The sequence below is a fragment of the Engystomops pustulosus genome, chromosome 10 (genome assembly GCF_040894005.1).
Source record: "Engystomops pustulosus chromosome 10, aEngPut4.maternal, whole genome shotgun sequence".
Lineage (NCBI taxonomy): Eukaryota > Metazoa > Chordata > Amphibia > Anura > Leptodactylidae > Engystomops > Engystomops pustulosus.
This window is the reverse complement of record NC_092420.1, coordinates 40,797,888-40,824,918: the sequence shown is the minus strand read 5'-3', so window position 1 is coordinate 40,824,918 and position 27,031 is coordinate 40,797,888. Positions and strand designations below refer to the sequence as shown.

The 27,031-nt window shown below is 41.6% G+C and overlaps 1 protein-coding gene across 12 annotated transcripts in view; it reads left to right on the top strand.

Annotated features, from left to right (window-relative positions):
• The window catches only part of RBFOX2 (RNA binding fox-1 homolog 2), a 185,138-nt gene that overhangs the window by 87,262 nt on the left and 70,845 nt on the right, over positions 1-27,031 (top strand). For 10 of the 12 annotated variants that reach the window (XR_011850484.1, XM_072128926.1, XM_072128930.1 and 7 more), the window contains exons 5-9: positions 1,338-1,430; positions 8,763-8,823; positions 10,198-10,251; positions 14,787-14,882; positions 25,325-25,463. Coding sequence is in view for 11 of the 12 variants with exons in the window: in XM_072128926.1 (XP_071985027.1) it covers positions 1,338-1,430; positions 8,763-8,823; positions 10,198-10,251; positions 14,787-14,882; positions 25,325-25,463 (443 nt within the window). In the remaining variant the exon portion in view is untranslated. The remainder of the gene's footprint in view (positions 1-1,337; positions 1,431-8,762; positions 8,824-10,197; positions 10,252-14,786; positions 14,883-25,324; positions 25,464-27,031) is intronic. The other 2 variants (XM_072128928.1, XM_072128929.1) reach the window with 1 other exon arrangement.

Genomic DNA, 27,031 nt, shown 5'->3' with positions numbered 1-27,031 from the left:
ACTTCTTACCTCCATTTTCTGTCCACCATTTGTTGACATTTTGTTTTTTAACTGATGTGAAATGGCCCTCATCAATCTTTGCATCTATTGGGTCTTCAGTTATTTCCTTCACTTAAACCAGCTCAAACCAGGTATGGTTGAACACACAGAACAGGTGAGTCTTTCAGTAACTCAGCTCTGTATAGTTGCTGGAAAGACTTGAAACGACAACAGGTGTAGGGCGGAAGGAAATGGCGGGCAGGAGGAAAGATCTAACATCAGAAAGTGTATCATGATAAACCAGGGGCACTTAATCATAGATCCAGGCACCATGACTGGTAATCTTCTTATATTTGTTGTTCATCGCTTCGTTTGCAAGTATGCTAATTAGCCTATAGGGTTCCTGGGGTTGTTGCCAGAGTCCTCCATGCTGCAACTTCATAGGCTTACTGTTTCCCACTTTGCTCCCTACGCACACCCCACCTTCCCTTTGCCTGCTGTAATCTCACACAGTGGGAGGGGAAAGTGTTAAGGAAGCAGGGAGGAGTTAGTAACCGCCTGTGAAGCTACAGCAAAGAGGGACTGGGATAACACCCTCTGGGAGCCCTTCAGGCTCGTTAACATAAGTTGATTTTAGAAGGAAGGAGGCCATGGAAAACAAATCTAAAAAGATTACTATTGCTATTTTACCTGTGCCTGGATCTATGAGCAGGTGTCAATGGTTTATCATTATGGATTTTGATGGTGGTTGAAGGTTTTTTTTGCCTAGTGTATAATATTTACACCAATCTATTGAGGAAATCTACATAAGCATTTGAATATCAAGGAACAACTTTTAATATATACATAGGCTATTACAATCCGTCTTAGTGGTGGCTGTTGCTAATGGTGATGCGTTAAAGTATTTCTTGTTGGTATTTGTATACCCATCAATAAATATCCAGTTGTCTTAAAAATTTGAAGGCAGCTTTAACCCATTCAGCCATGTGGAATCAGAATTAAAAATGGCCATTATTTTATTTTTTCCCTCTCCCCTCTTTTCCCTTGAGGTATATTCACTATCACTGCCCCCTCACATTGCATGTGTCTGAAGAGCATCAACATGACGGATTAGCGCTCTGTGTTTTCTGGTCTTTCACTGTTGCCGACTATAAAAATAAGAAGTTTTGACATTCTGTGTTTTTTTTTTTTTTTTTATTCTCAATTGATTTTTTTTTTCCCCTTAAGTTTTAATGGTGGATCTTTTGGCGGCTGATGTTTTCTTATGCCCCCTTACTCCTTTTACTCTCCTGTCCCTTCTCTCTTCTCCCCCTTCCCTTCTCTAATGATTTGCATGTATGTCTCCCCTTTGCACGCAGGGTTTTGGTTTTGTAACTTTTGAAACTAGCGCGGATGCTGACCGGGCCCGGGAGAAATTGCACAGCACGGTGATTGAGGGGCGAAAAATCGAGGTGCATGTCTTTACCTGAAACTGAAAGATTGCTAAATGCTAGCATCTGCTCCCCATTCTATCCTTCCTTTTCACACACTTGTGTTTTTTTTTAAACTGTATTCACACTTGTTTTTAATCTTTTGAAGTTCACATTCAGTCCCTGAGTTATCTTTTAATTGCTTGACTCCTATTTTGCACATGTACTTTTTTGATTTCTACATATTCCATCTACTAAGTTTTTTTTCAAACTTTTACATTTGGTTACATACACTTAATGTGATGCCTGCCACACTGCTAGCCCTGAAGCTGGTGTTGTACTATTAATTATTGTTAAACATTATTTTCATATGGTTTTTTTACTGCCACACTTTGTGGGCCTTCCTTCAAAACCATAGAGAACATTCCATAATAATAAAAAAAAATGTTTAATGGTTTGATGGGAAATCAACAGCAGCAAGGCTGGGCATGTTGCCTCGTGCATCTTCACTTTTGAAATATTTTCTCATCTTTTAAATTGTCTGCCTATCTTGTATAATCAATGCTAGCTACTTCCTGTAACTCTTACAGGAGAACTATTTTCCTACATTTTGCTGTTCTTCTCTAATATATAAAGACCAAACTCCATCCCTTATACCAAAATTATTAAAAGGTGGTTTACTAGTTTTAGCTCCGTTTTGCACCTTTTGGTTTAGAATGCTTTAATTTGCTTATTCTGCGGGTATGTCCAAATGGCATGCAAATGCAGTGGATTAGCTAGCAGCAAATCTGTATTTTACAGTAGTACAATGTGGAAGAGATTTACAGGGAACCTGTAAGCAGAAATTGATCTAGTAAAACCACTATCAGTATTTCTTCAAGCTGATTAACACCTTCCACATTGTTTCATGGCCGTTATGTTTGTTTAAAGCTGGCTGAAGTCCAGCCTTTTTTTACCTCAGAATGCCCCTTGCTGTTATTGATGATTCTACATTGACCCCTTGACGCTCAGCAACCGATAATCATTGACGCTCAGTGACTGATTTATCTATCGCTGAGCTGGTGCCGGTTCAGCTCATAATCTGATCACGGTTGTTTAACCTGCTAAATGCTTCTGTTTGATTTGTAAGCTGTCTAATGTGGTATTAGAATAAAAGGGCATATTAAAAAATGAAGTTGAGATATGGAAAATGTTACTTTTACCACTCAAATGAGTTACAGGTAGTCCCCGGATTACATAAAAGATAGGATCTGTAGGTTTGTTCTTAAGTTGAATTGTATGGAACTGTATATTTTATAATTGTAACCCCAGCCAGAGTTTTTTTGGTCTCTGTGACAACTGGATTTTAAAAATGTTGGGTTGTCATAAGAACCAGGATTAACAATAAAGCTTCATTACAGACTCCTTTAATAACTGTTATAGCTGTTTATTGTAGCCTAAGGCTAAAGTACAGCAAATTACTAAAATCCAGAGGTCCGTTTGTAACTAGGGGTCATCTGTAAGTCGGGTGTTCTTAAGTAGGGGACCGCCTGTACTTGCAATCAGTCTCAAAAGCAGATAATTTGGTAAATGGCGAATTTCTCTAAAAATGTGACAATTTAATTTTCTAATTTTATAAATAAATGCACAACCTATGAAACAAAATTTACCACTTACACAAAGTACAATATGTCTCCAAAACAATCTCAAAATGATTTTGCTACCTGTGTACAAAATTTTTATAACCATATAAAGTGACACATGCCAGATCACAAAATAAGAATCTGAGCCGTAACGTACAAACTGCCTATGTCCTGAAGGGGGTAAGGCGATCATAATTGCCTCTCTAGAATCGGTTGAATGATTTCAAGCAAAGCAGAGTAATTTTCTGAGATGGAGAGCTGGACTTCACTGCTGAGCTCTCTACCCCTCTCATTTTATGCAACCATTTTACCTATCTCTTAAAAGTTTATTTTTCGGATGATGCAACATACATGGGCCATGAAACAATATGAACTGCCAGGTGTTAATCTGTTTGACAACATACCGGTGGTGCTTTATAAGGTCAATTTCTGCTCTCCCTTAAAGATATTATTTACATGCTTCACAAAAAAATGACCTGCATTGTGTGTTTTTAGTTCATTTTAATTTATGCTGTAAGATTTCATATACAGGCACGCCTGTAGCAGTTGCCAGATTAATTCTGCCACTTAACACACTCCATTTATGTTTGTTTTTGCGACAATGAAATTCTGGCAAATCCACTGCTCATTTTCTGCAACAGAAGAACTGAAGCAGAAATGTCTTGTATGGACATACCCCTATACCTTTCCACAAGTGCATCTTAAATGTGAACCTGTCACCGTGCAAATGTAGTCAAAGGGACAACCAGACAGAACTAAGCAGATTGTTATGCAGTTTCGTAGGAAAAGATGCAACTGAACTTGTCATTTATTGTGTGTGTATATATAGCTATTCTTTTTTAATACTTAAATAAACAATCTGCTTAGCTCCTCCTGCCCCAAAACCTGCTGCCTGCAGATCAGACTGCATTTTTATGGTGACTGGTTCACTTAAAATTGTAGTGTCTGCATGCTAATAACTAGAAACTAATACGTGTGTTTAATTATAAATATACACAACCCCTTTAAAAGAGACCAATGTGAATGACATGTAAATCTGGAAGGTGTTGACAGCAGCACTTTAAGTGTGAAACTTACTTATTGTCCTTCAGTGTGTGTGTGTGTGTGTGTGTGTGTGTGTGTGTTTTTTTATCACATGCTCAATGGCATCTCTCCGTTTAAACTTCAGTAAACCAGAATGCTGCATGCACAAAAATTGCTATAGTTTGGGTCCTATTCTATCTTTGTATCCAGTTAAAGAAAAAAGTTTTATCTTGCAAGTCGCATCAGGTTTGTGGTTCTTTGATCCACACAAACAGAGATATGGGCAAGTAAATCCATAGTTGGGAATGCAAGTTACAGATAAAGATCCAATTCCTGTGTTTTTTTTTTTTTCCCCTTCTTTGTTGTCGGGCCTCTGGTTCTGTGAGCTGCAGAACTGTAGACACAGATAGTTTCTTTTCTTTAAACTGTTACCAGAATCATGGCTCTGCAATAGAACCAAAGATCTATGGAAAAGATAACGTTTGCTATCCAATTGTAGTAATCTATCAATTAGAGAGAATTCTTATTTTTGTCGGCATTTTCATTTTATGTCAGTTTTAGACTTTTTGATTTTTTTTTAATGCAAATATTTAATATTATGACAACTCAGGGATTTTGACATTTTTACACTACTAATCGTTTTTATATTTATTTTGGACTTTCAACCCTGGCTCCGCTAGCCGCCCCTGTGTTTTATAAACTTTTTAAACTAAGACACCAGTTGACAGGGAGCACATTTGTTTTCCCTGCTTTTCCTTTATATAGATAACAAAAAATCCCAATCTTATAGGTTACTACCTTCTGAATCACGTATTAGTGATCTGCATGCAGACATGCACAGAAGATGCACATCATACTTCCCCTGCATGCCTCTTGATGATATTGGGGCGGGGGGGCGCGAGTACGGTGTAAAACTATATGTAAAAGTGTCTACATAGTATATTCTCCTCTGGAAAATAAATTATCAGTGTATTAAAATTCCATGCCCCCCTGCATTTTGCCACTGGAATTAGTGTTCTAGTGTCAAGAAGTATGTCAGCATAAAACCTTTATTTTGCTAAAAAACATGATCATAATTGAAGCACAGCAACGACTGTTACACAGAGATTATATTTACTTTTTTGAAGGTTACAGCAGTCTCTAATCAGTAGGAAGTATAGGTGTCTTGGCTTTGAATGGCTTCAGCACATTTGCGGCTACAAGACATTACTGTTCCGATGCAATTTTGGTCTACTCTTCTAGTCTCTTCCACTGTTCTGTTACTGTTGTGGGTTTCTTGTCACCGAGGATTTTCCAAAGTTTTTTGATTGATTGAGTTTAGATCAAGACTTGCCATTTTATTATTTGTGTTTTCGGTTTCAAGAAACTGCTTTACCCATTTTGCGGTGCAACTGGGCAAACTGCAAGGAGGAACCATGTGGTGTTCTGATACACACTTGCATTCATTCTGCCATGTATCTATATGAGAGTTCCAACTCTTGCTGCAGAGAACATTCCCCCAAACATGACCATTCCTCCATCAACTTTCATTGACATACATAATATTTTCCATCAATTCCAAATAAAGTAGACTTGCTTTCATCACTAAAATGAACTGTCCACACAACCTGCTCCTTATCAAAGGTGAGTGTTGTATTTTAATTCTTCCTGGTAACTAGAGCTTTGGTCACTGCAGAGTGGGCTTTCAAGCTAAATGCTCTTATATGTCGAGACACTGTATGATAAGACAGATCCTTACCCTGTATGGTACTGAACTGGCAAACAATGCAGCTGCAATGTTGAAACGATTCTACACATTATCCTGTCCTTTTGCATTTGTCTTTCAAGGATGACCAGTCATCATAGGGAACTTGATAGGGTACAATCAACTTCTTTTGCTATGGCTGATGGGATCATCCCTTTGCCCTTTATCTGGACAATCTGTTGAAGGGTTTTGGACACTTTGGATTGGCACACTATTTTTGTCAGTGAAAACTGGAAAGTTAGGAGGGACTTACATTGGCGTGTATATTGCATCTCTTGACAAAAAAAAGTTTTCCCACCCACCGTCATCAGTGAAAAAAATTTACCTGTCATCATTTTTTTTTTTTTCTTGGACCCATAGACTTCTGCAAAAATAGACCAGTCAAATAATTTTTTTTGATATATTTTTTTTTTTTGTCACGGGCAACTAAACCTTGAAAAAAGAAAAAAGGCAATGTGAAAAAGCCCATTAAAACAATGGTTCCTCAAATGTGAAAAACAACCCTAGTGTGAAAGAGCCCTAAGGCTGCCAGTTAAATGGGGTTTCTCGAAAAATTAAAGAAATTTGCCACCATGTGCCACATTAATAGCGATTTGCAGGTCTCTGAGGGTGTGGTCACATGTGACGTTTAACGCATTTTAAAAAGCAATGAAACGGCTGAAGAGATTTGCCTAGTTAAATCTGTTAACATTTGCGTTTAAAAAAAAAAAATGCAACCGCCAATGTGTGTGACTGCACCCTGAAAGTTTGATCATTGCTGGTTGTTTTAGCTTTTTCCACTCTTCTGGTATCTTGGGGGGCTGTACAGGTGAAACAAATCATCCAAAATCTGTTTTTAAAAAATCTCAAAGGATTCACCATCATATATATTGCAAAACATACAAGCAAATTGTCTTAGGGTTATGAACCTGTGCTAATTCCATAATAGCGGTGCTGATTCCAAATAATCATTTTTAACATGACATTAACACGAACATTTACTAGAAATAAAGTATTTGCTTATATTCCAGATTTTGAGCCTCAGCCCTTCATCAGCTAAGGGATGCATTGAATTTAAAAAAAAAAATGAAAACAAAAATGCTAATAATGGTTACATTAACTGAATAATAAAGACCATATGGTCTTCAGAAGGTAGTAAACGACAACAAAAAATATTTAGAGTTTAAAATACATATACACATGATATCCCTTAAATAGTAGTTGCTGGTGGAATTCGGCTCTAGACCGTTTCCTCTTTTACTTAAATATCTGTAACACCAACTATGGATTTTCCCTTATTGGCCTGGTAGTACCATAGTATGCACTGTGTGCCTGTTTGCTTGGCAGACGTGTTTAGTTTTCCCAGCCTAGTTCCATGTACACCTGCCCTCTCTGGCTAAAAGGGCTGCACATGTTAGGTTGTGCAGGCCACATCACATGCTAGCACAGTTGGCCCTAAAGAGGACCTTTCACCACCTCACACATGTAGAGATTATACTACCATCCTGTAGGGGCGGCTACACAGATTCAGGGGCACTTGGAATTTTCCTTCTAGCCCCCACGGTTGCGGAGATGACATTCCCGGTGTTTGACCATTGTAATCAGTGTTTGGTCAGAGAGGAGGAGCTGGAGGTGTGTGTTATGCTAATCTTCTCTCATACTGTCCAATCAGTGGCAGGCAATGTCAGAGAAGCTATTATGAATATTGAGCTGTGAGTTTTTTCTATGTTCATCTAATAGCTGTGTTCACACACATTCTGATAATATTCTCTTGACATTGTGTTAGCATAATCACAATGTTTTGGCAGTTTTGCTTGCGGTTGCATTTACGCTGCGTTTGCGTCATGCTTACACTGTGTTTCCGTCATGTTTACGCTTATGCAGCATTTGCATCACGTTTACGCACATTTTGCATTACGTTTATGAGGCGTTTGCATCACATTTATGCTTGCACGCCGTTTGTGTCACGTTTGCGCTTATGTGGGTTTGCGTCGCGGTTACGCTTGCGCGGCGTTTGCGTCGCGGTTACGCTTGCGCGGCGCTTGAATTACGTTTACTTTTACACATTTGTGTCATGTTTACGCTTACGCAGCGTTTGTCACGGTTAGGGTGAAGACACACATGGCGTTTTTGGACCGTTTTTACTAAGTGCGTTTTCAGATCGTTAAAAACGCATGCGTTTTTAACGATCTGAAAACGCCCTTAGTAAAAACGGCCCCAAAACGGCCCAAAAACGCCATGTGTGTCTTCACCCTTAGGCTTACGCAGCGTTTGCATCACATTTATGAGGCCTTTAGATGTACATAGAGAAATTACATCTCACCACTGACAGTATGAAAGAATATTAGCATAAGACACGCCCCCAGCCCCAGCTCCTCCTCTCTGACCAAACACAGATTACAATGATCACATCTCGGGACTAATAACTCTTTAACCGTAGGGGCTAGAAGGAAAATTCTAAGTGCCCATGAATCTATGTAACGGCCCCTACAGAATGACTTGCTAATCTCCATATGAGTGAGGTGGTGAAAGGTCCTCTTTAAAGAGTAGCAGACCTACAGTACTTTTTCTGAGAGAGGGGACAGAAAAAAGGCAGTCTGCCATTCTTTTCTTCACAACAGAGAAAAGAAATGCACATGACTATAATACGACTTTTAGTTGACCAAGTTATAGGCAATGGGGCCATTGAGACCCTTGGCCATCCCCTCTCGTGGGCCATATAGCAGCTGCTTCAACATACTGTACATACAAATATGTATATTGTTAACATAACATTTTTGATTATGCAAGCAAACATGTACATGCATGCAATCTTCCCAAACTAATTTGTGTGTTATCGTTTGCATGTGTGGTGATTACCATGAAACATATCCCTGCATTTATATTGCATGTTCTTGCATGTTCTTGAAACCTGTGTGTGATATATATCTAATTTAAATTATGTATAATCTTCTATGGTTATCTTAAATATCTGTTTCCTTTTTCAACTTGTGGAATTTGTGCTAGGTCAACAATGCAACAGCTCGTGTGATGACCAATAAAAAGTCTGTGACTCCTTATGGAAATGGTGAGACTTGAGAATGTTTGTTTGTTTGTTATCCACTTTACTACATTTTTTTTTTTTTTTTATAATGTATGTGTTTTTAAAGTGTTGAATGTTTCTAAGTTAATAATTTTAAGATTTCAATTATAATAAAAGTATGGCTACATCATGTTTAGTTAGAAAAAAGGGTTGCTGCACTACACCCCATAGAGTAGTATATATTTAATAAAAATGAATGGGTAGCAAAGGACGCAATAGCTGTTCACTTGTGGTTTAGTAGTAGGCACAACGCTATGGTAGGTAGATCTAATCGGTGAAGACTGCTGCGACCCATAAAAGTGAGGTCCCAAAATAAAACTATTTTATGAACCGTCACAGGCTATGATCTGCTCCATCAAGAAGAGAACTTTATTACGACTACTCTCGGCTATGGTTTATAACTGCTAAATTTGCCGCCAGATGTCTTCAGCTCGGCCCAGTACGTTGCTCCCCTAAAAATAAGGCACCTAGTGTAATGTCCTCTGAATAACCATGCTTACATACAGGAACCCCAGTTATTATTATGCATTCAGTTTTGAAACCAAGTGCAAACACATAAGGCAAAACAAATCACCAGATGCATATGTTTTGTCTTTAACATAATAATAAAATGGATAAACATGTTCCTACTAATATAACAATGTTTGATCCTCAGTATGTATGCAGCCCTCATAATGTCCCCCACAGCAGGATCCCTCCCAGTAATAGAATGCCATAATATTCTTCCCCTTTACAGTACAAAATAATAAACAATAATACTTGCCTCTCTCGCCTGTCTTTGCGCCTCCTCCTCTTCTCTTAGTGCAGGACAGGGCACAGTTATGTCATCATACTGTGCCTCCTGTTCCTGTCAGCTATACTGGGCTGCAAGAAACAAGAGACATGATGCAATGACATCAGTGTCTCTTGCTCTCTGTAGCAGAGCACAGAGCTCACAGCTCTATGCTCTATTACAAGAGCAGCCCGGGCAGTGGGACAGGAGTCCTGCATAGCCAAGGATGTCGTGGGTAGGTCCATACTAGCGGCGGGTTGCATGTATCACCCACTCAAACTGCCATCCGGCTCTGGCTGGGGCGCTGGGCTGTTTCACTCTGATGCTTAGGCCCTTACAATCCATTGATGCCATTTTATCTACCTCCTTAGTCACTTTTCCGCCTTTCTATCTGAAAGATCTGTTATTGGAAGGTTTGTCAAAGATATCCTAATGTTACAAAGATATCCTAATGCATACAGGAACACAACAGAACTGCAATAATTTCCCTGGGCAGTCAGGTATCAATGACCTTGGTAACCAATGTAGTTAATGATCTCACAACATCCACTATTACTACTATTTTTTTTTTTCCTTTTCGCCCTCAGGCTGGAAACTTAGTCCTGTCGTTGGAGCTGTCTATGGACCTGAATTATATGCTGGTAAATTCTCCATCTGTTAGGAAATTACAAAATAAGCTCTAGGTTTAGGCCTTTTGCATATGAACATAGTTCAAGGAACTATACACATTCATTTTAGAAGGTTGTCAGTGTTTGCAACCCCAGAATGTCCACCTTCATGTGCAGGTAGGCATAAAACGTAAATTTTTCCTTTTTTTTTTTTTTTTTTTTTTTGATTTGTGCCGGAAGGTCATAAACTTAGATACAACACATGCGGTCGGAGCTTTAATCCCTTAGACTCCTTGTAAGGGGCTTCTAAACTGGATTGACCCCACCCTACATATTTGGTATTGCCGTGTCCGTAACAGTCTGTACAATACAGCATTCACCGAGTGGATACAATAAAGTTTGATTTAAAAACAAAACCCAACCAGCAAAAGTTAAAAACTGAGCCCATCGCTTAGTCCAATTTATAGCTTTAGCGGCTAGAATTCACATAGCAGCTAAATGGATATATCTGGACCTATCCTTTTACCGCGGTTAAGAACAGAATCAAACTACTGATGCTGTTTTAGAGAATTGAGGCCACTAGGACAGACCTTCCCACTGTTTGAAGGGATCTGGAACCCCTGGATCACTTCACAAGTCTCCTACACCCTCGAGGGAGCTCTATCCCTGTCCCCTTAATGGTCCATTATGCATCAACATGGCTCCAGCACTTCTCCATATGTAGTCTTGGTCCATCCACTATCTATTTTACATTATACAGTTCTTGTGATCTTGTTACATGTATGCTTTTCTCCTTCTCTCTCTGTCCCCTTTCCCACCCGTGTTGCCCTATGTTTTATTGTTTTGAACAATACAGAAGCAAGCTTTGTATCAAAAAAATACTGTTTTCACGAACCCTTGCGTGGGGTACACCTTGCACTTTGACCTATTGTAAGGCATTTTCCTATAGTTTTCAACAATAAAACCTTGTTGAAACTAAAAACAAAACCCCTGAGAAACTTGCCAAATTTTTTTCATATTATCCCTCCACAAAAAAGTTCCAAAAAGTTGTGTGCCAAAATTGGTAATGCTGAAATAGACAACACGTAAAAAAAAACCTTCCTTAATCAGCTCTGTCAACCAAAAAATATTAGTTATGTCTCTTATGTATATTTTTAAAAAGCTATATAAATAAGACATTACCTTAATCATAGTGATCCATAGATTAGCAATAACATATTATTTTTATGGTATGGTATACGGCCCCAAAATAATAGAAAAAGAAAGGAAAACAGAATTCACAATTTTCTTTTCCTCCATGCATCTCACCATTAAGCTAATGACCCACTAAAATAAAGTATGTGTAAATTGCGTCTAATATTGCAGAAACTAAGCCAAAAATATAAATATATTTTATAGCCATTAAAAAGTGACAATGCTAATCTGCTCTGAATGGCGCAGCTTCCCTTCAATGCCATGCCGTGTACCACATATGGGGTATTGGAGTACCTGGGAAGAATTGTGGAGTGTTTTTAAATTTCATCCACTGAAAATGTGTACATTTTTTTGAAAAATGCATCCATTTAGCCAAAAAAAATTTTTGTTTAATCCCTGTAAAACAATTAAAGGGTTAACAAACTTAATAAAAGTTGTTTTACATACGTTGAGGGGTATAGTTTCTTTAACCCCTTAAGGACGCAGGGTTTTTCGGCCGATTTCTCGCTCTCCAACTTCAAAAATCCATAACTTTTTCATTTTTACGTGTACAGACCCGTGTGAGGGCTTATTTTGTGCGTAACAAATTTTACTTTCCCGTGATGTTATTTATTTTAACATGCCGTGTACTGCGTAGCTGAAAAAAAATTCCAAATGTGGAAAAATTGAAAAAAAACGTCACGTGCGTCACGTTCTTGTGGGCTCAGTTTTTACGACTTTCACTCTTCGCTCCAAATAACACGCCTACTTTATTCTTTGGTTCGGTGCGATCGCGGTGATACCAAATTTATATAGGTTTTATTGTGTTTTAATACATTTTCAAAAATTAAACGAATGTGTACAAAAAAGAAAAAAATTTTTTGCCATCTTCTGACGCTAATAACTTTTTCATACTTTGGCGCACGGAGATGTGTGAGGTGTCATTTTTTGCGAAATGAGGCGACGTTTTCATTGCTTCCATTTTGAGGTCTGTGCGATATTTTGATCATTTTTTATTTCATTTTTTATGTTATGTAAAAAGGTGTAAAAGTCGCATTTCGGACATTTGGGCGCCATTTCCCGCCTCGGAGGTCACCGCCGGCCGTAACCGTTTTTATATTTTGATAGATCGGGCATTTTGGGACGCGGCGATACCTAATATGTTTGTGATTTTTACTGTTTATTATGTTTTATATCCGTTCTAGGGAAAGGGGGGTGATTTGAACTTTTAATATTTTATTAATTTTTTTTATTTTTTAAACTTTTTTTTTTATTTTTTTTTTTCACTATCTTTTAGACCATCTAGGGTACATTAACCCTAGATGGTCAGATCGCTGCTACCATATACTGCAATATTCTGTATTGCAATATATGGCATTTTTGCAGCAGATTCATTACAATGAGCCACTGGCTCATTGTAACGAATCTGCAGCTGCCAGATAGCCTCGTGTCAAAAGAAGACACGAGGCTACCATGGCAACTGATCGCCGCCCCCCGATGACGTTCGGGGGCGTGGCGATCGAAAAAAAGATGGCGGCGACTTTGCCGGCGGCAACCGGGGGGTTAATAGCCGCGATCGGTGCTAGCACCGACCGCGGTTATTAGCGGTGGGGGTTTTATGCATTTTGCAAAAACCCCCACCTCGTGAGCCCTCTTCATACATCCCTTATACCTCTGCGCCGTAGAGCTACGGCGCAGAGCGTTAAGGGGTTAAAGGGGTAAGTTATTGGGTTTTACTATTTCAAAGTGAAACCTAAGCACGTCCTTCAAAAGCATGAGTGATAATTTGCACCTAAATTTCAAAGACACATCCTACAAAAATGAGAGGATGCATAAAAAACCATGATAAAATAAAGACATTCAGTAAATGTTAGTTATCAGGTTTTTTGCTGTTATGACTGTGGAAAAAGTAGAACATTTTGAATTTCAAAAATTAAAGAATTTTTCAAAATTTTAACCAAATATCAATTTTTTTTCATAAACTCAAAACCTGCAACCAAAATTTTTCAGCTTACATGAAGTACAAAGTGTCTTGAGAAAACCATTTCAAAATCACTTGGATATGTTAAAGCGTTCCAGAGTGACACATGTCTGATTTGAAAAAATAGGTAGTGTGAGGAAGGTGAAAAGTGGCTTTGGTGGTAAGGAGTTAAAGAAAAGCACTACAAAATTGCAACTGTAACAATATTTGGAAAATAAAAAATGAGCCATTCCCAGTTTCGTTGTAACAAGTACCGTATATATTCTCGAGTAGAAGGCTAGTTTTTCAGCTTATACTAGAGTCAAAAAAAACAAAACAAAAAAAACTCACCTTTCCAGCGCCCCCGCAGGTCTTCTGTGCGATCCATCAGTCAGCGGCAGGTCCGTGCAACAACTGCCGCTTCAATAGGATTGTGTGTGCCGGCAGCCCGCACACATTCTGATGTCAGCGGCAATTGCTGACATCAGAGCTGTGCGCCGCACGAACCTGCTGCTGACTGTCGGATCGCATAGAAGACTCTATACTGAGACAGGGGGCTGTGACCAATGCGTTTCCCACCCTCCGCTTATATTCGAGTCAACAGGTTTTCACAGTTTTATGTGGTAAAATTTAGGGTCTTCGGCTTATACTCGGGTATACTCAGGTATATTAAGGTGAGCATGTTCTTCTTCCACTTTTTTTTAATTTTTGTAATTCCTTTTGTTCCTGGTCTTAAAGGGAACCTGTTATCAGGAGACCCATTTTTAGCACTCCCCCAGTCCCCACAAAGCATAATACATACACTGACAAAGTGTTTTTGTATAAAAAATAGGTTTTACAGAAAAAAAGCTGTTATATTGTACCTTTCATTAGCATCTGCTGTGTGACTAGGCACTCCCCCAACAGCTCCTGCATGTGTCCTTTTCAAATATATGAAAACACCAATCACTTGCCTTAGCGATGCCCCCTGCTCTTCTACAGCCAATCCCGAGTGAGGGGAGTTATTCATAGATTTGAAAAGGACACATGGAGGAGCAGTTTCCCAAGGGTGGGGGGTGGGAGGAACTGCTCCTTTCCAGCCACTCCCAGGGGACTAGTGCCTAGTCTCACAGCAGATGCTATTGAAAGGTTCTATATAACATATCTTTTTTTTCTGTAAAACCTATTTTTTTTTATACAAAAACACTTTGGCAGTGTATGTACTATGCTCTGTGGGGACTGGGGGAGTGCTAAAAATGGGTCTCCTGGTGACGGGTTCCCTTTAATGCGGCCAGTCATGTGACTTAATTACATTACAGCTCCCATTACTAAAGTGTTGATTGCAATATCCTGGCATGTGACCTCTGTAGCTTGTTTTTTTTTTTTTAAGATTTGCAAACACCTGCATTTTACAGTTATCGCTATTTTAAGAGGATTTTCTTTATTTTGTTTTAAGCGGCTCCTGGACTTCAAGCTGATGTCTCTTTGGCTACAGAGGCTGGAGTCCCCCTTCCTGGGCCTCGAGGGGTTAACACATACATTCCATTGATCAGTAAGTATAGAATGAAATTGGCCTTTAACAGTAACTTAAGGGCTTTAGTGACTTTTTTGGTTCTCTATCTCCTCTTCCCTTCCATAAACTTGTCTGCTTTTTAGCACAGAGTTCTTGGTTAGTAAAGGGTATAGTAGTTAACAAATCAATTTTTATAGAATCTAGTGTAATATAGGCAAACCACCCTGAAAACTAGGACAAAATTACTAATATTATTTACCCCAACATAGTTATGCTCAATGGCAGGTCCCCATTTTGTTGCGACATGTTCTTTATCCTGTAATGCCAGAGTAAAGATACTCTTAAAGCATAACTCCAAAGTTTTTCCAAAAATAGTTTTAGCACAGCTGGAGAGAGCCTTTGACAACAATTCCAAAGATGCCCATACCCTAATTCACAATTACATATACATAGTTATGAGGAAAGATTAAAACAACTAGATATATTTAGTCTGGAAAAGAGACGACTACATATATGAATGGTCCACACAAAAAATATGGTGGTAAGTTGTTTCAGATTAAATCAAATCAAAAGATGAGGGGGCACTGTCCCCATCTGGAGAAATCGAGCTTTAATCACCAGAGGCGACAGGGCTTTTTTACTGTTAATCTGAAGAATACCATGCCTCAGGCGCTGGTCACAGCAGGGATCAGAGAGTTTCAAGAAGGGTCTAGATGCCTTTTTACACCTAAATAACATTGATGGTTATGTTATATAGAATTGTTTCCCATAAATATCTTCTTCATCCAATCCCTTCCTTGGTTGAACTAGATAGAGGTGTCTTTTTTCAACTTTATAAACTATGATAGTTATATACTTAGTTCATACTGCTGAAAAAAAAAACATGTACATTAAAGAGGACCTGTAACCGCAAAAAACTGAAGGACCAAATGTGCCCCCCTTAATGCTGCCCCGCGGCCGCGACCACATTGCCGGCCGGCCTCGCCAGGCTTCTTTACCGCTGCACGGAGAGCCGGCAGCGATGCGATGCTGCCGGCTTCTCGTACAATGTGTCCGCTGGTGGGGGCGTGCTGGGGGTGTGTCGGCACGCCCCCCTAATGAATAACGCCGACTGCCAGTGCGCCAGATACACGATCCAACCTCTTATTTGGAGGCATGGTAAAATATACAAATAAGTTTTCCAGGGGCATAACTACAGTGGTAGCTGCTGCTATGGGGCCCGCAGTGTTCGGCTATGGGCCCGGCATCTGCCCTGACACACTAAAGAATCGATGTTCACCATTATATACATATTACACTGTATAATATGTACATAACAGTGCACATCTTTCAAAGCACACAGCACGAATCGGCAACACAGATTAGGAAAGTCGGGAGTGGACAGCAGAATGACAGGACTACTGTAGGGATTTCTCGTCTTTAATTCATGCGATGAATTTTCCTCATGTGGTCAGCAGTTACTGGCACAGATCTGTGTAGGTGTATGAATGTATATATCAGTTCATACATGTGTGCTGATAAGTGTGAGTATGGAAATATGTATATTTTATGAGGGGGCATTGGGGCCCCATTCTGAAATCTGCTATGGGGCAATTCTGAAATCTCTGCAAATTCCTCACAATATGGTACTAGCTGCACTACTAGTGCCAGCAAGGCCAGCCACAAGCAAATAAACCAAAAATAAAATATATAACGCTATTGTAGCCCTAAGAAGGCCTGTTGGGTTCTCGTATGGCTAGTTTCTAGCCTACACTGACAGCACACTGCTGTGCCTGTGCCTGATAACGTTGAGTTATAAAAAAAAAAAATAAAAGTAAAAAAAAAAAATCAGCAGACTGTGCCTAATTCAATCAAACCTCTAATAAATTGTCCCACTTAGGTGTTTGAGATGGATATGTGTCACTAAGAGCTAAATAGAACGTTCCCAAGTCTAAGTGGGACAATTTATTAGGGGTTTGATTGAATTAGGCACAGTCTGTGTGCTGTCAGTGTAGGTTAGAAACTAGCCATAGCAATAGGATAGCATCGTTTTGTAAAAAAAAAAAAAAAAAAATCCAAAAAAATGTACAGTTTACACTTTAATTTTGAAAATGTTGAACCCGAGGGCTAGGGGGTAGAGGATGAGGGCGTGGACGTGGGCATCCAACTACTGCAGGGGTCAGAGGCCGTGGTCCTGGGCGGGGTGAGACACCACCTGCTGATGAGGGAGCAGGGGAACGCCGCGGAGCTACACTCCCTAGGTTCATGTCTCAAGTTACTGGGACTCGTGGTAGAGCACTGTTGAGGCCAGAACAGTGCGAACAGGTGATGTCATGGATTGCGGACAATGCTTCTAGCCATTTGTCCACCAGTCAGTCTTCCACGCAGTCCACCCATGTCACCGAAATCAGCACTCCTCCAGCTCCTCCACCTCAGCCTCCTTTCCCCCCCAGTCTGCCCCCTCCCAGGAAAATTTGGCATTTGAACCGGCATACTCTGAGGAACTGTTTTCTGGACCCTTCCCACAGTCACAAACCACTTGTCCGGTTGCTGCTGAGCTCTTTTCCGATGCCCAGGTTTTCCACCGGTCGCAGTCTGTGGGTGATGATGACATTGATGACGTAGTGGAAGAAGTGTGTAAAGAGGTGTCGGACGATGAGGAGACACGGTTGTCAGACAGTGGTGAAGTTGTTGTCAGGGCAGGAAGTCTGAGGGGGAAGCAGACTGAGGGATCGGAGGATGATGTGACCGACCCAAGCTTGGTTGATAGGCCGGGTGAACACAGTGCTTCGGAGGCGAGTCCTCGACGAGAACAAGTTGGAAGAGGCAGTGGTGGGGCCAGACGGAGAGGCAGGGCCAGAGCTGGTGCATCAGCGCCAAGTGTTTCACGTAGTGAAGCTCCCGTGGCGAGGGCTAGATTTTTGGAAGTCTGGAGGTTCTTTAAAGAAACACTGGATGACCAACGGACTGTGGTGTGCAACCTGTGCCAAACCAGGATCAGCAGGGATTCCACCACTACTAGCTTAACTACCACCAGTATGCGCAGGCATATGAATGCTAAACACTTCTCAATGGCACCAAGCCCGTTCACCTCTGGCCGGGTAGACCACTGCTCCTTCCTCTGTGTCATCTGCTGCCTCTGCTAGTCAGCCCCCTGCCCAGGACCCCGGCCCAAACACCTCCCGTGCGAAAACCACATCTTCGCCTCCACAGCATCCACCAATGTCTCCCAAGCGCAGCGTTCAGCTCTCCATACCCCAGACGCTGGAGCGCAAAAGGAAGTATAGTGCAACCCACCCACACGCCCAAGCCTTCAACGTCCACATCTCCAGATTACTTAGCCTGGAGATGCTGCCCTATAGGCTGGTGGAGACCGAGGCCTTTCGCAACCTCATGGCGGCGGCCGCCCCTCGGTATTCTGTCCCCAGCCGCCACTACTTTTCCCAATGTGCTGTCCCAGCCCTACACCAGCACGTGTCAGACAACATCATCCGTGCCCTGACCAATGCCGTTTCTGACAAGGTCCATCTGACCACGGACACGTGGACGAGTGCTGCCGGGCAGGGCCACTATATATCGCTGATTGCACATTAGGTTAACTTGGTGGATGCTGGGACCAAGTCTGACCCTGCGGCTGGTCATATACTACTGACACCGAGGATTGCGGGGCCTACCTCGGTCCAGGTCTCTCAGGCCTACTATGCCTCCTCCTCCCACCCCTCCTCCACCTCCTCCTCCGAATTACCATCCGTGGGCATGGCGCCATCAGTCGGTAGCTGTAGGCACAGCAGCAGTGCCGTCGCTAAGCGACAGCAGGCGGTGCTCAAACTGCTGAGCCTAGGCGATAAAAGGCACACCGCCCAAGAGCTATTACAGGGCATCACGGTGCAGACAGAGCTGTGGCTGGCACCGCTGAACCTGAAGCATGGTTGTGTGTGACAACCTCCGTAACCTGGTGGTGGCTCTGCAACTGGGCAGACTGACACATGTGCCATGCCTGGTCATATGCCTATCATAGTTCAGCGGTTCCTCAAGACATACCCCAATCTGTCTGATTTGCTCACGAAGGTGCGCCGCAACTGTGCGCATTTCAGGAAGTCCAGCACAGATGCTGCCACTCTCAGGGCAGCGCAGCGCCGCCTCCAACTGCCCGCTCACCGACTGTTGTGCGACGTGCCCACGAGGTGGAATTCAACATTAACCATGTTATCCAGAGTTTACCAGCAGCACAGAGCGATTGTAGACTGCCAGATGTCAACTTCCACCAGAACTGGTAGTCAGGTCAGTCAGCTTCCTCAAGTCTACAATGAGGAGTGGACGTGGATGTCTGATATCTGTCAGGTGCTGAGTAACTTTGAGGAGTCAACACAGATGGTCAGTGGCGATGCCGCCATCATCAGCCTCACCATCCCGCTGCTTGGCCTGTTGAAAAACTCTCTGGTCAGCATGAAGTCGGAAGCTTTGCGCTCGTCACAAGAGACGGGGGAAGAAGATTCCCTTGTTGATAGCCAAAGCACCCTCAGGTCTATTTCTCAGCGCATATCGGAGGAGGTGAAGGAGGATGAGGAGGAGAATGTTGGCGAGACAGAAGAGGGGAGCATTGCTCAGTCCTTCACTGTTCAGCGTGTATGGGCAGAAGAAGAGGAGTTGGAGGAGGAGCCAGTGAGGCCAGTGAGGGGAGTGAATTCTTGCGAGTTGGTACTCTGGCGCATATGGCAGATTTCATGCTAGGCTGCCTATCCCGTGACCCTCGCGTTCAAAGAATGTATTCCAGCACCGATTACTGGGTATTCGCATTCCTGGACCCACGGTACAGGCAAAATCTTTCCACTCTCATCCCTGGAGAGGAAAGGAGTGTGAGAATGCATGAATACCAGCAGGCCCTGGTGCACAAGCTGAAACAGTATTTCCCTTCTGACAGCGCTAGCGGCAGAGGGCGTACTTCTGCAGGACAAGTAGCGAGGGAGAGTAGGCGAGCAGGCAGCTTGTCCAGCACTGGCAGGGGTATGCTTGACAAGGCCTTTGCCAGTTTTATGTCACCCCAGCAAGACACTGTCATCTGTCCCAATCTCGGCAGAGTAGGGCTGATCTTTACAGAAAGATGGTGAGGGAGTACGTAGCTGACCATACCATCGTCCTAAATGATCACACAGCTCCCTACAACTACTGGGTTTCAAAGCTGGACATGTGGCACGAACTGGCGCTATACGCCTTGGAGGTTCTTGCCTGCCCTGCCGCTAGCGTGTTGTCTGAGCGGGTTTTCAATGCAGCTGGTGGCATCATCACCGATAAGCGTACACGCCTGTCGACTGACAGGCTGACGCTTATCAAGATGAATAAAGTCTGGATTTCTCAGGATTTCCACTCTCCACCAGGTGAAGGAAGCTCAACCTGAATAATTTATGCACTCCTCCTCCTCCTCCTCATTTCCTCCTTCTCCTCCTCTTTGTACACTAAAGCAGAGGAAACTGGCTATTTTTTGCCAGGGCCAACTGGCTCTAGAGGGCCACCTACCCGGTCCTCTGTTTTAAACAATTTTTGGGAGTGCCACATACAGGCACTATCCAAATTAAATTGTCTCCATTGCAACCTCCACATGTCATCTCCATAGCTGCCTCCAAAAGTCGTCCATATAGCTGCCTCCATACATTGTCCCCTTAGCAAACGAGCTGTGTCAGGTAGAATTTTGGGTTGTTTTCATGGCTTCCACATCAAACTTGTTAACTTTGTCGCCACCCTGCTGTGTTATCCACAAAATATACTGGCAAACTTTTATCATTTACCGATATTATTTCTGCGCTTCTTGCGCATCTGTTTACATTCCCCTCACCCGCGATAACCAAAACTTATAAGAACACTACTACACTTGATCTTATACAAAAGGTTCTTAGAAGTGCTGTTTGGGGAGGACCCGAGAGACAGGGGCTTGGACAGGCGAAAGCTCACCTGGCAGCGGACCGCCAGCTCCATCCCAAGATCCAACTAACATAGTTTTAACTACAGCACCTTTAATCTACAACTACCTTACTGCCTCCATACATCGTCCCCTTATCAAACGAGCTGTGTCAGGCAGAATTTTCGGGCGTTTCACCAGATACATAATGGAACTCGGCGCATCTGTCGCCGCCATGCTGGAGACCTGAAGTTGCAATCATAGCAGCGCAATATGGATGCCCCATACTGTCACTCTTAATCATGGAAGTCGTCTCCATGGCTGCCTCCACATGTTGTCCCCTTATCAAACGAGCTGTGTCAGGCTCATTTTTCGGGTGTTTCACCAGATACGTTATGGAACTTGGTCACTATGTCGCCACCATGCTGTGTTATCGACTAAATATACCGTCAACCTTTTGTTGACATAGGAAATCATTTCAGCGCTTCTTGCTCTTCTCCTTTGGTTCCTCTCTGCCACTCATTGGTTTGAAGCCTGAGTCCATTTACGGTATGTCGCCATGACACTCTCTAGCCTGCCTCTGCATGCCATCCCCTATAGTGTCAGGGTCAATTATTGGATGTTTTGGATGCTATCTAGCCTCATTCGGTCACTGTCATGGCCATGCTGTTGCCCATAATTTTGGCATAATGGTGCGTTTAAGCAGCCTCAGAGGCATCCATGCATGCTGCCCTGCTGTTTCCTGTCCATTTCCGTGGTGTTTCCATCCTTTTCTGAGGTTTCCAGGTGTTTGGTCAAGCTTCCCTGTGCAGACCCTTGGTCCCCTTGAAAAATGCTCGTGTCTCCCATTGACTTCAATGGGGTTCGTTATTCGAGTCGAGCATTGGGAAAAGTTCGTCTCGAATAACGAGCACATGTTAGTGCTCGCTCATCTCTAATATTGACACAAAAATATTTTCACGAATATTGGCAAATAGATTAGCAGAAGTTGCCCGGTTTAATTCACAGTTCTCAGAATGGGTTTGTAAAGGGGAGAAATGGGGTTTAGAATGTATGGTCGGTTATGACAATGCTGGACTGGGCCAGGGCAAGCCCACAGAAGAGAAAGCATGCGGCAATAATAGTAGTGACATAGGGGGAAATCTCAAAGAGATTTAATTTGGGAAGAGGCACATGCCAACGGTGTCCACTTTCACTATTGTTATTTAAATTCGCTATAGATCTCTTAGCTAGGAAGATTCACCAGGATGAAATTTATCAGGGAATACATTTGGGAAAAGGCACTTGAAAATTATATTATTTGCAGATGTTTAGGTCTTATTTGTAAAAGATGTGAAGAAGGAAATACAGGAGGTTTTAGTTTTTGAGAAAATATGAAATGTTATCAGGGTATACTGTTAATACTCACAAAACACAAGTGTTGTTATTGGATAGAAATGAAGACCGAGTGGTATAAGAGTTGGAGATTGAACATAGTGAAAGATAAGTTTTAAGTATTTAAATTTTTGGTCCGGTAGGGTTAGTTCAGCGGTATATGGGCTCAATTATGTTTCCCTAATTGAGAGAGTCAATAAGGATATAAGTAAATGGATGGAGTTACCACTGTCTTTGTTTGGAAGAAAAAACCTGATGGTGCTATTTCCAAGATTGATGTATACCATGCAATATCTACCCCTTCTATTAAAACATACGGACATTAGGAAAATAAATAGTCTGTTTCAGAAATTTTTGTGGAAAAGGAAAAAAGTAAGAGTAGCTTGGAAGTATGTGCAGAAACCATGAGGGCTGGGCGGGCTCTCCCTCCCCAATTTGAGAGAGTATAATATTGCTTGCATAGCTAGGTTTGCGGCCCAATGAGTCAATGGGCAGGATGTACTAGTGGATAGAATGGCACAGGAGAGTTTAGTGCAGCGATGGCGAACCTTTTAGAAGCCGAGTGCCCAAACTACAATCAAGACCCACTTATTTATCGCCAAGTGCCAACATAGAAATTTAATTTGTGTTTTATAATCCCTGCTTTGTCACAGCTTTCATTCATATCAGCACCCTGAGGACACCAATAAAGCAGAAAATAGAAGAAATTTGGATGATCATTGTAGTTTCCCTTCAAGGTCCCATAAACAGGAAGAATTGTCAGGGCCGGAGCAGGAACTACAATGATAATCCAGATCAGTCCACACCTTCCCACTCCTCCAGTAGTCCCAGGTAGCACCGTCACTTTATAATAGCTCTGTGCACAGCAAGTCCTGGGCTGTCTGGGACTGCAGGAAGATACCTGGAGTCCTCTCTGGTGATAGCCTGGGTGCCCACAGAAAGGGCTCTGAGTGCCACCTCTGGCACCCGTGCCATAGGTTCGCCATCACTGGTTTAGTGGGTTCCATCTCATTAAGTTTATTTTTGCATGAGAAAACGGCAAATTTGAGCAAAGAAGGGAAAAGTTCCATATTGTTGAGGGACACGAGTGGTATGGAAAATACTGCGTAGAAGGTTTGGTCTGCCAGTAGAGATCAGAATTCCTAACCATCCACGAAATACTGGAGAAGAAGAAATGGAAAGGGCCAAAGAATTGAAATTGGAATCGAGGAATGGGAGGAAAAGGGAATTTCGAAAATATTGGATATATTTGATAAAGAAAAAATGAAATTAAAATCCTTTAATCGGATAAAAACAGAATATGAAATAGTGGATTCCCATTTCTTGTATTACCTACAGATAGGGGGAATATTGGGAAAGAGGGAAGATATGAGGTGGCTAGGGAAAGAAAATCAAAAACAATTTGTGAAACTCTTAACTGCCCGGAAAGGAAATCCATCAATAGCCCGAATAAGGAAAAGAAAGGTATAAGGAAAGATGTATTTCAGGGAAGGAAAGCAAAAAAAATGGAAGGATGAGATGAGGTGGGGAGAAGACTGTTAAAGGGATTGAGAGATACACAGAAAGCCACTTCATCGAAGATGTTGAGAGAAATGCAGTGGAAAATAGGAGTTAGAGCATATTGGGCCTTTAACTAGCCCTTTCAGAGCACATTCCTTGAGTGCCCAAAATATGGAAAAATCAATGCAATCAATACACTGTTTGTGGTATTGTCCAGCAACGAAGAATCTATGGAAATTAACATCAGTTTATTGAGTTTGTATTGGGGGAATATGTGGAGCTTGATGTGGGGAGCGACATTTTTCAGTAGTACGATGATGGAACTATCAATGGGCAGAAGAGGGAGTTGGTGGATTTATTCACAATGGCGGTTAAAAAGATATTGCTGACAGAATGGCTCTCCACACACCTACCCAGACTAATTCAGGTGAGAAGAAAGTGGAAAGAATTTCTGTACTTCCAGTGGATAGAAAAGAATTACGAATATAAAAAGCATAAAGCAATAAAATGGAAATTAGTTTGGTTCCCTATAGTTAATAGAATCTTTTCCAGGAACAAAATTGAAGCTTTCTATGGGGAAGTACGACCTTGAATGCAAGCCATGAGGAGAGAAGGAAAGGAAATGGAAGAGGAAGGAAAAAGAAAGGGGAAAGAGGGAGGAAAATAAAGGAAGCCAGTTGCACCTGGGTGAGGGGTGGCGGTGGAGGGAGGGGAAGGGTTTGGGAAAATTTAGGAAAATTTAGAAGCAGGAAAATGTATACAGTATATGTTTGTAAACACTATACTGTATTTGACATTTTAAATATGACACCCAAAGAGGGGTTAAATTGAAATATAAAATGTGTGTTTTGTTTTTTATGTAAAAAACAAAGATGGTAAAGTCACCAATTTTGCTATGCGTTGGTCCTGTGAAACAGAACCTGTCTTTAATCAATCTTCAAATGTTAGAAATAATGGTATGTCAATTACAGTACATAATTCATGCAGTACCTGGAGGTGTATGCCATCTGGGCCTGGCGATTTGTCTATTTTAGTGGTTAGGCGGTACCGTACCTGGGTTAATCAGCCGACATTTAATGGAGCAAACACATTATTATTCCTCGTCACGTCATTTCCAGTGGGACTTTCCTGGGTAAAGACAGTTGTGAAAGCAACATTCAATAGATTGGCTCTCCCTCCACCAAGTTGTTCCTTAGAGGGCAACCACACTTCATGTTTAGTTATTTACTATTTATATATCTGAATGGTCAGTACAGGGATCTCTCAAAAGATCTTTTTATGTCATATGGCCAGGACAAGGGGCATTGGCATCCCTGACACGTAGAGCTTTAGCTTTGGTTTTTCCATGGAGGATGCAAGAGAGGTCACAAGCAAGTGTGGAGTGTGCTGGGGACTATGCTGACCAAAAGAACTTGGGGGAAGCAGGCTGTGACATCTCAGCAGAGGCCTGTTGCTGCTCTGTGTCTTGCTGGGCACTGCCTCGTTGTGTCTACCACACCTTGCTATAAAAATGTCCCTGGAGCAGAACTGCAGTGGACGGTGAGCAGGAAGAGGGTTGGTAACACTTATGGGAGCTGCTGAATGTGCAAGGGGAGTCGAGCTCTTGTGGTCTGCGTCCACCATGAATCCCAGCCATATGCACACTTCTGTGACTTATGTCCCCTGAAGGGACTTCTTATGGAGGTCTGGTTGTGTTCTTTTGTTTCTATCATTTTTGTTTTTGTTCTTTCTGCAGTTCCTGGTTTTCCATACCCTACTGCAGCAGCAGCCACCACAGCAGCAGCCTTTAGAGGGGCACACTTAAGGGGGCGTGGAAGGACTGTTTATGGGGCAGTGCGTGCAGTCCCACCAACGGCTATCCCAGCCTACCCTGGGTAAGTGGATATCTTAAATATAGAAGGGAAGAGGGAAAAACAGCGGGTCATAAAATAAACTGTAGACTAAGCAGGAATATAAGTAGATGAGACCTTTTGGCCTTAATACCAGTGTCATCTGCTGACATGTGATTATAAAATATATAGTGTAAAAGAGTAATATAACAAAATAATTTGTTTTCACTGTAGGGTTTATAAGGCCGCTTTCACATGACAGAAAATAGTTTCTTTGACAGAATATGCACAGTTCATATAGGTCTCCAATGGATGAATGAACACAAAGTTAAAATGTATTTTTAGATGTAGTAAGGAAAAGGCTAAGGCTGGGTTGTGGGAGCGGGGAGGAGGCCGTTTTAAAGCTTGTCAATAACTGCACTATGTGTTTGTGTGTGACCAGTCATAGCTGACACGCATGAAATGTGGCCTCATACATTTAACTGGGTGAGAAAAGTTGAATGATGTATGAATAACTATAGGTATAGATCTTGCATTTACTGCATCTAGAATGAAATGTAAGAAACTAAACAAACTTTATGCATGATTTTACACATTATAAATCTTACATAGTAAAGATAAAAGGTAATGGAATGCACCCATTTGAGTTATGTCTTTGTGTCTGACAAATTTTTAGAATTTTTTTTAAATAGCTTTCAAATTATTTACTTTTGTGCCTTGTACTAAAGTACTGCTGTAAGCCTCACTAGCAGTAATAATTGAAAAATATATCCTCTAGCAGCCAGTTCACAGCATGTATGTAGTTGATTAGATTGCGCTTGTTGGACCAAAATGTGGTTTTTACATTTTTTATATTTTTTTTATAGCCAAAATAATAACCCTACTAGGATGAAGCCAAATATACGTGAATATACGAGCCTCTCTTGTATTGCTGCAGATTTTTTTGTGTAGTCTAGTAATTGAAGACCCTTTTCCAAGCTCATGAAAAACAGCATTGCTCTGTTTTCTGGAGCAGTCCCATTCTGCTCTGCTACCTTCCTTAATAGATCTTGCCTGGTGTACTGTTGAAATGGGCCTTACTTTTATTTTTATTAGAGAATAAACTGTGAAATTCTGTATGATGGACACTGGAGATCAAAATTGGTGAACTCGCATTTTCCTAAATGTCAAGGTCATTGTGTAGTCCTATATGAATATATCTTGACTAAAATAGCAGTATTTCAAGCATGTTTCAGAAATTGTATATATTCTGAAGTACAGACTAAAAATGTAAATGAGATAATTGTAAAAGAACACGTATCAAAATTAGAGAACACTTTCAGATACCTGCAAGTTATTGGTGTTAATGTGGCACCTGGTGCTAATTTCCTTAGGGAAAACTGGAAAGTTTATTTGCCAGTTAGAGGGTTTGCCAAATGACTTTGCAAAAATGGCATACCAAAGTGACTGGCCTTCATATGGACAACCTGCTGCTGGATGGTTTCAAAGGGGTGAACCTATCGGCAATAGCAAGAGAAGTTGGTAATTCAAAGTCTGTGATTTCTAGAACATTGCATCTTTACAACATCACAAACTGATTCCCCATGAAGGCTTGTCGCCTTTAAAAGACAAAT